At 32.9% G+C, this 11,648-nt stretch overlaps 2 protein-coding genes across 2 annotated transcripts; both read left to right on the plus strand.

Moving 5' to 3' along the window:
• Positions 1–2,336: 2,336 nt before the first annotated feature.
• Positions 2,337–2,986, plus strand: LOC144564610 (pathogenesis-related protein PRB1-3-like). The gene has a single exon (XM_078314218.1). The coding sequence runs from the start codon at positions 2,386–2,388 to the stop codon at positions 2,866–2,868; it is 483 nt and encodes a 160-aa protein (XP_078170344.1). The 5' UTR covers positions 2,337–2,385; the 3' UTR covers positions 2,869–2,986.
• A 7,616-nt stretch (positions 2,987–10,602) lies between these two features.
• Positions 10,603–11,268, plus strand: LOC144564170 (pathogenesis-related protein PRB1-3-like). The gene has a single exon (XM_078313709.1). It carries the CDS (start codon positions 10,668–10,670, stop codon positions 11,148–11,150), a length of 483 nt encoding a protein of 160 aa, XP_078169835.1. The 5' UTR covers positions 10,603–10,667; the 3' UTR covers positions 11,151–11,268.
• The last annotated feature ends 380 nt before the right edge of the window (positions 11,269–11,648 follow it).

An 11,648-nucleotide genomic window follows, 5' to 3' on the forward strand; every position in this document is an offset into this window, starting at 1 on the left:
ACATAAATATATATTTGTGTTTTTGAATTTTCTTTCTTTATAAAAAAACAATTTAGTTGGAATTGATTGCACATTTATTTTTACCTTTTTTATTAAAAAACAATTACATATGTGTAAAATGAACGGATCTTTTATGTTTAATTTGTAAAATATAATAAAACTAATTATTATATTAGTATTATCTATTATTCACTCCCTACTGTTTCTTTACCTGATTATATTAACGGGTAAGGGTAGGGTAGGGTAGAGTAGGATAAAGTCAATTTTTAATGAGTATGAGTAGAGTATGAATACAGTCAATTTTAATGGATATGAGTATATGAAAATGCCTACACCCAACCCGTACCCATTGACACGCCTACGCAGATTTCTTGTTTTTCTCTCTTTAGACAATTATTTATATTTTCTGTTATTCTGAACTAATAGCCTTTATAAGGAATGACTCTTTTTTTTTTTTTTTTGAGAAACCATTATAAGGAATTAATGACTGGATATATCTTTTCCATAATATCTAGAAATTAAGAAATTTATTTCTCTTTTGAGTGTGATTGTAAAAGCGATTATTCTCGCTAATCGTTGCCTTTTTTTTTTTTTTTTTTGAGGAGGCTACTCGTGCGTTAGTTTCTAACTTGTGTATTTCAGTACGTCTCTCCCTTAATTGGTCAAAAATGTAATTGTACATATTTAATTTGTAGCTTAAGAAAAGATAAAAATGACAAGTACGAGACTTTGAAAAGTAATAAGAAATGATATCTTTACAGTATTTTCCACAAAACTTCTATTTTGTTTTGAAGTCGATAGATATGTTGGCAAGATAAATAAGCAACAAAACCCCCCAAGTCATAAGACATGATATCTTTGCTGAACTGCTGATGCAGGTTTCTAAAGGCATCTATTAATTTGAAGGATTAAATATATAGTACTGTATGCAAATTAAGATGCTGACATGAGAACAGTCTTGAAATTTGTGAACCCTCTGTAGTTTGTACTGACTGTTGGAAGAGTCACCACAAGAACAGTCGGGTTTTTGCGAGGATAATAATAATGAATTCGCGAGAGTCCTCAAATAGCCTCGCAATAAGAGTAGCATGATGATATATAAAACAACGTGCATAAGTCGGATAGTCTTCTTAGTGTGTTAATTAAGTTTTTGAAATTTTTATTAGAATAATTAACTATTTTATAGTCACCATTTCCCTAAAAATCATCCAAACTTATTAAATTCAAATATGAAATACCCCAAACTCTTAACTATTTTACCGGAACCACTTTATAGAAGGTCAATAGTGAATTTACAACTGACAAAATACAAATATTGATATATAACACATCATGTTTTTATACCTAACGTACAATATCAAATATTTAAAAAAAAAAAAAAACTGGACACATTAACTCTTCTCTTTTCTCTCTTTCATCACCCACCCATCTTTTACACATTTTTACAGGTGAGCTTTTTTTTTCATCGAATCAATCTCGCTCATATTTAATTTTGATGACTTGTGAAGATTTTTGCGAATTTAAAATCACAAACATCTTCTATGTAATTTTCTCTTTCAAATGAGATCCATTATAAAGTACTTTCGGGATTCTTCGTTGAGCAAGTATTTATATGTTGTCATGCAAGTTTTGTATCTCGTCTTATAAGTATTTATATCTCATTATGCAATATTAATTAGTTCATGTGTAAAAAAATTAAAATTTGATAGAATATGTTAGATAAAATCACTAGACACATGAACTATTTATGCTTGCATGATGATATATAAATATTTGCATGACGAGATATAAATTATACTTGCATGAAAATGTATAAATACTTGCGCGATGAATAATCCAAAAATACTTCATCATGAATATCATTTGTAATATAAAATTGCGTAGAAGATGTTTGCAGTTTTAGATTCGCAAAATTTCTCACAGATTGTCAGAAATATGAGCGAGATTGAACTGATGAAAAACCCTACCTCTAAATACGTATAAAACATGTGTGGGCGATGAGAGAGAAAATAAAAGAGTTGTTATTTCTAATTTTTAAGATAAACTTGATATGTTAGATATAAATATTTGATATGTTAATTATCAATACATGTGAACATAGATTAAACACTTGCATTTTGTTAGTTGTAAATTCGTTGGTAACCTTCTAGTCTCGATAAGATAGTAAGAGTGCGGTTCCTCTAAACTAACGGTCATCCAATCAAGTCAACAATGATCATCCTCGTCTTTTAAAGAATTTTTGTTTTTTTGTTTTTCAAGCAATACCTACGACTTTTCTTTATCCATCCTCTATAAATACGTACCCTCAATGAGCCATTTGTTCATCCTCACCAATCAAACAATCATATTATCTCTTTATAGTATTCCCACAAGTTAGCAACAAACATGAATGCTCTCTCTTTGGTTTGTGCCATGGTCCTTGCCATATTAGCGCACACAACACTAGCCCAAAATACCCAACAAGATTACGTCAACAGCCACAACACAGCACGAGCTGCTGTTGGTGTAGGCAATGTCTCTTGGAACAACACAGTGCAACAGTATGCACAAACTTATGCCAATTCAAGGAAGGGCGATTGCAAATTGGTGCACTCTGGTGGTCCATATGGTGAGAACATTTTTTGGGGCTCTGCTACGAGTTTCACAGGGGTAGATGCAGTGAATGCTTGGGTAGATGAAAAGCAATACTATGATCATAATACAAATTCATGTGCATCTGGACATGTATGCGGTCACTACACACAAGTGGTATGGCGCAACTCGAACCAAATTGGGTGCGCAAGGGTTGTGTGTGATAATAATGCTGGCGTATTTATAATATGCAATTATTATCCTCCGGGAAATTACGTTGGAGAGAGCCCTTATTAAAAGGGTAAAAATAACTATATATTGTATCATGAAATAAGGATGCTAGTTAATCCAGTAAAGAAGTCCAGGGCTTTTGTTTGAATATATAATAAGAAAATAAAGAAATAGTTTATGTGGAGATCTTCTTTCCTCTTTTGCACTATTTCATGTCATAATCGTACGTGTTACAGTTAATTTTTTTTCATACATGCGTTCAATACTGTGGATCTTTCAAAAAAAAAGAAAAGAAAGAAAAATCAAGTTCAAATGAACATTATAGCACTAAGATATCATGCAGATCTCACCGAAACAACATCTATGATTCCGGATTGTTTTTTGCTTCTATTGTAATATTGTGTCACGTAAATTTTTTATTTATTTATTTATTTATATAACATTATTAGCATGAAGTAATCTAAGAAATATAAGAAGATAATGTAACGCTATCTAAAAATTTATATGAGTATATATGACTTATTTTAAATTTCAATTCAATAGTTAAATTGATTAGAATTTGAAATTCAAATTAATCGGTATTATTGTTAATTATTTATTTCCCATAATAAAATTTTGTGATCAAAGAGGAAAATATCTTTTGCCAGGATTAATAAAATTAATTAAATTCTTTACATGATTGATAGAATAAAGTGTATACCTTAATTATAAAGTTTTGCTAAATTAAATTACACTACTCCCTGCTAACTGCACCCCAGTGAAATCGTCTCCTTCTAAATTAAAAACCTGCCCCCATTTTTTTTTTTTTGAATCCCGCTGTCCCCGTATGTAACCTCTGATGACCGCCTCCCTTATCAAATTTGAGTTTAAGCCTCTTCTTAAGTCCGTCCTCCATCATTAATTGAAGTTTTTAAATAACCGTTAACTAATTTTTAGAAATTGTCTCTGAAAGTTTTTAAACCCCCACATTCCTGAAACTAAAATTAGAGTTTCTTAATTGCCACATTAATAAATAAATTACTAGAGAAAAGAATTTCAGCGAATTATTTGGCCACGTCAGAGTTTATAAATGATTTCTTATTAAGAAACTTTGGAGCAAAGTTTCTAAATAAGAAACTCATCTGCATATCTGAAACTGGTTTAGAAACTGCCACATCAGATTAGAAACTCCAAAAGTTTCAGGGATGTAGATGTTCTTAACCTCCCTCTGCCGTATCTCCCTCTCTCTCTCTTCCTTCACAACCAATCAAGAGAACTCCAAAAGTAAATAAATCATAATCTTGTCAAAATGATATAAATCATAATCACGTATTTTCTGCAGGGATTAAGCGCTTGACCTTTCTTGCAATACTTTATGATGTAACTTGTAGAAATATAAATTTAATCAGGTGCTTAATTAATTATTGTTTCTAAAAACGCTAGAGAAGAAAATTATTTCTTTTCATTCATTCTGTTATATTTTTGATACATGGTTACAACCTGTTTAAATAGAAACTAAGCCCTAGTATTTACATTCTTTAGAAAGCAATATCAATTGCGTGATTCTCTCTGACAGATAGAATATTTCCTGTTTAGAGATGATTTGGTGAGCTGTCCAATATTTCCTTAACATCCGTCAGCTTGTCACGAAGAAAAAGAAAGTGAGGAGTAGCAAGAGCTTTGGTCATGGCATATTGTTATATTCTTTGCAATCATTATGGAAGTTATTGGTGGGCTTGCTATATTCTTGGACCTCATGCCTTTTAAAGCACGTAGATTTTTGGCCATGCAGCATATTGTTACCAGGATCCCCTCCAATCAAGCTGCATTGGCACTCTTTTTCAGGCGTTTGGGTGCAGCTATGGAAAGAGAAAAATAATCGCCCAAAATGGATAGTGAACCATTTCCCTAAGACCGGTGCACCTGACAAGTTGTGAGCCGAATTTCTCCTGTATCCCATGGTGGTCGGAACGGTATCCCATCCTTTTCATTGTAGGGGTAAAACAACAGGACTTGTATTTGTTTGGTGATATACAGCAGAAGCAGGACCAGAAGTAAAAGAACTAGTAGGGCCAGTAGAAACAGTAAAAGGGAGATGAAGCAAATAACTCCAACTAGACAGAAGGGAAGGATGATGAGAATGGCTGGGAGAAGTAAAAGTAGAGAGAAGGGGACAGAGAGGCTAGGGGGAGGGCAAGGAGGGAGAGGGGGCCACGGGGGGAGGGGCATCGTGTGAGTAGAAAGTGTAGGATCATTGTCTAAAATACAAACCAGTAAAATTCAAACCGAATGGTCCCTTTTCTTCATTTATTTCTTTATTCAAATATATCTAGTTGATATATATCATCCTTAAATAGGATAACATACGTAATTAAACCCTTTCAATAAGGCCACTGTCCGTTCACATTACCAGCAGGGTTATAACTGCATATGATAAACACACCGGCGTTGTTGTCACATTCCACCCTGGCTCATCCAATCTGAGTCGAGTCACGCCAGACCACTTGTGTGTAATGACCGCAAGTCTGACCTGACGCGCAAGTATTCGTGTTGTAGTCGTAGTATTGGTGCTCATCCACCCAAGAGTTAACAGCATTGATGCCAGAATAGGATGTGCTAGAGCCCCAGAAAATGTTCTTGCCGTACGGGCTGCCTGAGTGGACAAGGCAACAATCGCTTCTTCTCTGGTTGGCATAGTCCTCTGCGTACGCTTGCACTGTGTCATCCCAAGAGATATCGGCCACACCGACAGCTGACCGTGCCGTGTTATGGGCATCAAGATAGTCTTGTGGGGTGTTTTGGCCTTTTGGTCTAGCGTTGTGCTTTGCATGGTAAGAACCACAACACATGCAAACAATGCAAGCATTTTTGCTACAGACATTTTACACTACTACTCTTTAATTTAGGGGAAAATTTTGTATTACCTGGTGATGTTTTTGTATTTCTCGTCATTTAAGTATTTATACATAGTATTTTTCACATATGACACTGCTGATATTTAAAAGTATTAATATCAAGTATTACAAGTATTTATATATATGCACTGAAGTATTTATACCTATGTGGTCAACTATTTTTGTTAGAGAAAGGTTGACGCAGTGACGATTAGGGAAATGTGATGCGGAGATGCGGGGTCCACGATTGGGGATAAATACTTACAAGTATAGGTATAAATACTTTTACGATGCGGTATAAATACTTGCACAATGAGGTATAAATACTTGTGTGACGATGAATCATAAAGTACGTCATCATAGATCTCATTTGAAAGATAAAATTGTGTAGAATATATTCGTGGTTTTAGATTCGCAAAATTTCTCATAGAACGTGAGAAATATGGAAGATATTGAAAAAAAAAAATCACCTCTAAAAACGTGTATGATTCTTCTCCCCATGTAGTTTGAGTGGTCTCTCCATATAGTTATACATGTAAGTATTAATATCTTAATTTGCAAGCATTAATTTATTATCTTCCAAGTATTTATACTAGTGTTTTGAATAAATTTAATTAAATTAGTTAGTTAAGTTAGTTTATGGGAAGTTAAAATCTGTTTAAGAGATGGGGGTATAATGCGGGTACTGGAGTGTGGGGATTGAAATAATTATTCTATATAATTTATATTTTTTATGCTTAATTTGTAATGATTAATGAAATTAGACTATATGTACTTTATCTACGTATTCTGATATGGAATTTAAAAGGATATAGTTGCTTGTGGGGTTGGTCACTTGGTCTACGGATCTATATTAAGATCATCTCTAACTGAAAAGGATATATGTACTTTACAAATTAAGATCATCTCTAACTGAAAATTTCAGATTTGTTTGCATTAATATTTGAAATAATGTTATCACTGTAACATTAAAAGTTTCAGACTCTTTTAGTTATTTGGTTGTATTTCTTATCTTTGACGATTATCTATACTTGCATTGACTCTCCTTATTGGGCCTAGTTCATGATATATATTTTATGAGATATACATAATTAAAAATAATAAAAAGGCTGGGCCTATTGTATCAAAGGATATGTTTTCCTTTAATTATGTCACACGGGCCCTGCATGAGTACTCTGGTAATGTGGTGGGCCCAATAAACCAGTGCCTTTGAATAAAAATTAACTAAATGCTTATGCGTTTCTTATTCTGGACAAAATAAGATAAAGATTACAATCTGTTGAAGCATGTACACCAAATGCATGGCTTGTTTGCAAGCATTGTTGGTGAAAATATTTGAACTTTTTATGGACGTTTATTTGAGAGGATACACTTTTTTGTTTTGTTTTATGGAACAGGAAGACTTCTATATGGCCGACTATCTACATTGTGAGGGATATGTTTCTCTTAATTACCACACGGCTTAGTAAATAAACAAATAGCACGGATTAGATTAGCTTATGTATAAGCTTGCACCTTGGCTACCAAAGAGGAAAATGGGGTTTGGCAAGCTAAGAGCATCTACAATGGTAATTGTTTTAGGATTGCTAATTAATTTGATGTGTCAATTGCTAATATAGTTGTTGGGATGTACCACAGTTTCTAATAAATTAGCAAATTTGTTTTAAAGCAATTGTTGTTTAATGACACACTGTCTAATTGATTGGCTCAAAATCTTTCTTTGTGCTCTCTCTCCAATAAAAAAAAAAGGCGCACTGATCGATGTGGACATGAGGAAGTAATTTAATTTAATTGCATCAATGCAACAGATGAATTGATAAAATTTCTATAACCGCTATTTAGCAATTAATTCCAATTGCTGGATTGGAGATGCTCTAAATATCAAAAACGATATTTCAAAAATAGAAAGGAGGTTTGCGACTGAATGAAGGCCGGCGGCACCCTACAGCCTGGGCAATGCCGCTTGGCAGTACCAAAAGGAGTGCAATATTTTCTACTATTTCAAGGGTAATATGACCCTTAAAAAATGTTGTGATATTAAAGTTTTTATTTAATATGCGCTTATTTGTTATTAAAATGAAGAATAAACTTTCTAACTGATGAAGATAATTAATAATATCTTTTGTTTACAATTTGATTGAGAAGCTGGAAACTCATGATTAAGGTTTAGGTTAGAAACTGCAATAGTGTGGTTAAATGGAATCCTTGTGATACAATTAAAGTTCATCCTTCTATTTAAGAAATGAACCCCAGAACATTTCTTTGTGATACAAAGTTCATCCTTGCAATGCTTGTTTTTCCTTGTGATACAAAGTTCATCCTTCTATTTAAGATATCGGAGAAGACTAAATAACCTCTTATCTCTCAATTCTTATTAAATTTAAAGAAATAAATGAGGCAACAGAAAATGAGGCAAGGATATGTGAAGATATTGGCATAGCTAGTGTGTATTTTGTTATAGGCAAGGATATGTGAAGATATTGGCATAGCTAGGATATGTGAAGATATTGGCATAGCTAGGATATGTGAAGATATTGGCATAGCTAGGATATGTGAAGATATTGGCATAGGCAACAGAAAATTCTAACTTGTGTATTTCAGTACGTCTCTCCCTTAATTGGTCTAGCTTAAGAAAAGATAAAAATGATAACTACGAGACTTTGAAAAGTAATAAGAAATGATATCTTTACAGTATTTTCCACAAAACTTATATTTTTGTTTTATTTTGAAGTCGATAGATATGTTGACAAGATAAATAAGCAACAAAACCCCCCAAGTAGGACTAGCAAAAAAGCTCGTGGCTCGCTTGGTATTTGTCCGTGACTCGATCGGTAACAGCTCGTTCGTTAGTGGATCGAGTTAAAATTAGCTCGCTCGCTACATACTCGAGCAAGAATTAATGAGTTTGAGTTTGGCCTGGCTCGGCACGAGCTAGCTCGGTCGTTAACGAGTTATTTAATATACATAGTTTAATCGGATCCGTTCACTTCAGATTGAAGATATTATGGTCTATGGATGCTATAGCCAATGTTATGGCAATTGCACTTTGAATTGTGTTTAAGTTGATTGGTAATTTTGTATAAAATATGTGTGAATTAATTATAAGCAATTAAGTTAATTTGTATAAATTTGTTTGATTTGGTATGCATGAATTTATTATGTGAATATGTTTGTATGAATTTAGGATTTTGATATATTTGTATGTATGAATTTAGCTGTAAAGTTAATTTATAGTAGTTGATTTGCTTAATTATAATTGAATTAAGAGTATTTCTCAGTAATTAGTTATATAAATATTATTTTGTTTTAGTCATAATTAATAAAATGTGTTATGAAAATTTAAGATATAGCAGGAAAGAAAATATACAAATTTATAAATCTGCCAAGCTAGCTAGTAACGAGCTAGCTCGGCTCGTTCGGACAAGCCACGAATCAGTCTTGAGCAATAATTTTAGCTTGGAACCTAAAATTCAAACTCGCTCGCTCAGCTTGATACACCAACAAGCCGAGTACAAGTGAGACCTAGCTCACTCCTTAACAGCTTGATCTCGTTGCCACCCCTACCCCCAAGTTATAAGACATGATATCTTTGCTGAACTGCTGATGCAGGTTTCTAAAGGCATCTATTTGAAGGATTAAATATATAGTTCTGTATGCAAATTAAGATGCTGATATGAGAACAGTCTTGAAATTTGTGAACCCTATGTAGTTTGTACTGACTGTACGTTGGAAGAGTAAATTAAACAACGTGCATAAGTCGGATAGTCTTCTTAGTGTGTTAAGTGTTTGAAATTTTTATTAGAATAATTATACTATTTTATAGTCACCATTTCCCTAACATGAAATCTCTCAAACTCTGACTATTTTACCGGAACCACTTTATAGAAGGTCACCAATAAATTTACAACTGACAAAATGCAACTATTGATATATAACATATCATGTTTTTATATCTAACATATCAAATATATCTAAAAACACTGAACATATCAACTCTTCTCTTTTCTCTTTTCTCTCTTCCATCACCCACTCATCTTTTACACATTTTTATAGGTGAGTTTTTTTTTTTCATCAGATCAATCTTGCTCATATTTTTGATGACATGTGAAGATTTTTGCGAATTTAAAACTAAAAACATCTTCTATGCTATTTTCTCTTTCAAATGAGATTCATTGTAAAGTATTTCCGAGTTCTTCGTTGGGCAAGTATTTATATGTTGCTGTGCGAGTTTTATACATCGTCTTACAAGTATTTATATCTCATTATGCAACATTAATTAGTTCATGTGTTAAAAAAATTAAAATCTGATAGAATATGTAGGTAAAATCACTAGACATGTTAAATATTTATGCTTGCATAATGATGTACAAATATTTGCATGACGAAGTGCAAGTATACTTGTACGAAGAGATATAAATACTTGCGCGATGAATAATTCAAAAATTCTTCATCATGAATATCATTTGAAATAGAAAATCACGTAGAAGACATTCGTGGTTTTAGATTTGCAAAATTTCTTACACATCGTCAGAAATATGGGCAAGATTGAACTGATAAAAAAAACCTACCTCAAAAAATGTATAAAAGATGTGTGGGCAATGAGAGAGAAAATAAAGTAGTTGTTATTTCTAATTTTTTTAGATAAACTTAATATGTTATGTTAGATATAAATATTTGATATGTTAATTATCAATACATGTGAACATAGATTAAACACTTGCATTTTGTTAGTTGTAAATTGTTGGTAACCTTCTAGTCTCGATAAGATAGTAAGAGTGCGGTTCCTGTAAACTAACGGTCATCCAATCAAGTCAACAATGATCATCCTCGTCTTTTAAAGAAATATATTTTTTTTTGTTTTTCAAGCAATATACCTACGACTTTTCTTTATCCATCCTCTATAAATACGTACCCTCAATGAGCCATTTGTTCATCCTCACCAATCAAACAATCATATTCTCTTTATAGTATTCCCACAAGTTAGCAACAAACATGAATGCTCTCTCTTTGGTTTGTGCCATGGTCCTTGCCATATTAGCGCACACAACACTAGCCCAAAATACCCAACAAGATTACGTCAACAGCCACAACACAGCACGAGCTGCTGTTGGTGTAGGCAATGTCTCTTGGAACAACACAGTGCAACAGTATGCACAAACTTATGCCAATTCAAGGAAGGGCGATTGCAAATTGGTGCACTCTGGTGGTCCATATGGTGAGAACATTTTTTGGGGCCCTGCTACGAGTTTCACAGGGGTAGATGCAGTGAATGCTTGGGTAGATGAAAAGCAATACTATGATCATAGTACAAATTCATGTGCATCTGGACATGTATGCGGTCACTACACACAAGTGGTATGGCGCAACTCGAACCAAATTGGGTGCGCAAGGGTTGTGTGTGATAATAATGCTGGCGTATTTATAATATGCAATTATTATCCTCCGGGAAATTACGTTGGAGAGAGCCCTTATTAAAAGGGTAAACATAACTATATATTGTATCCTGAAATAAGGAGGCTAGTTAATCCAGTAAAGAAGTCCAGGGCTTTTGTTTGAATATATAATAAGAAAATAAAGAAATAGTTTATGTGGAGATCTTCTTTCCTCTTTTGCACTATTTCATGTCATAATCGTACGTGTTACAGTTAATTTCTTTTTCATACATGCGTTCAATACTGTGGATCTTTCAAAAAAAAAGAAAAGAAAGAAAAATCAAGTTCAAATGAACATTAATTATAGCACTAAGATATCATGCAGATCTCACCGAAACAACATCTATATATGATTCCGGATTTTTTTTGCTTCTATTGTAATATTGTGTCACGTCAACTTTTTATTTATTTATTTATATAACATTATTAACATGAAGTAATCTAAGAAATATAAGAAGATAATGTAACGCTATCTAAAATTTATATGAGTATATATGACTTATTTTAAATTTCAATTCAATAGTTAAATTGATTAGCAGCC

The sequence above is a fragment of the Carex rostrata genome, chromosome 13, assembly GCF_964058835.1.
Source record: "Carex rostrata chromosome 13, lpCarRost1.2, whole genome shotgun sequence".
NCBI lineage: Eukaryota > Viridiplantae > Streptophyta > Magnoliopsida > Poales > Cyperaceae > Carex > Carex rostrata.

What these genes read in the sequence shown, in the direction of transcription:
- LOC144564610 (XM_078314218.1), top strand. Translation starts at nt 2,386, where the DNA reads ATGAATGCTCTCTCTTTGGTTTGTGCCATGGTCCTTGCCATATTAGCG.
- LOC144564170 (XM_078313709.1), top strand. Translation starts at nt 10,668, where the DNA reads ATGAATGCTCTCTCTTTGGTTTGTGCCATGGTCCTTGCCATATTAGCG.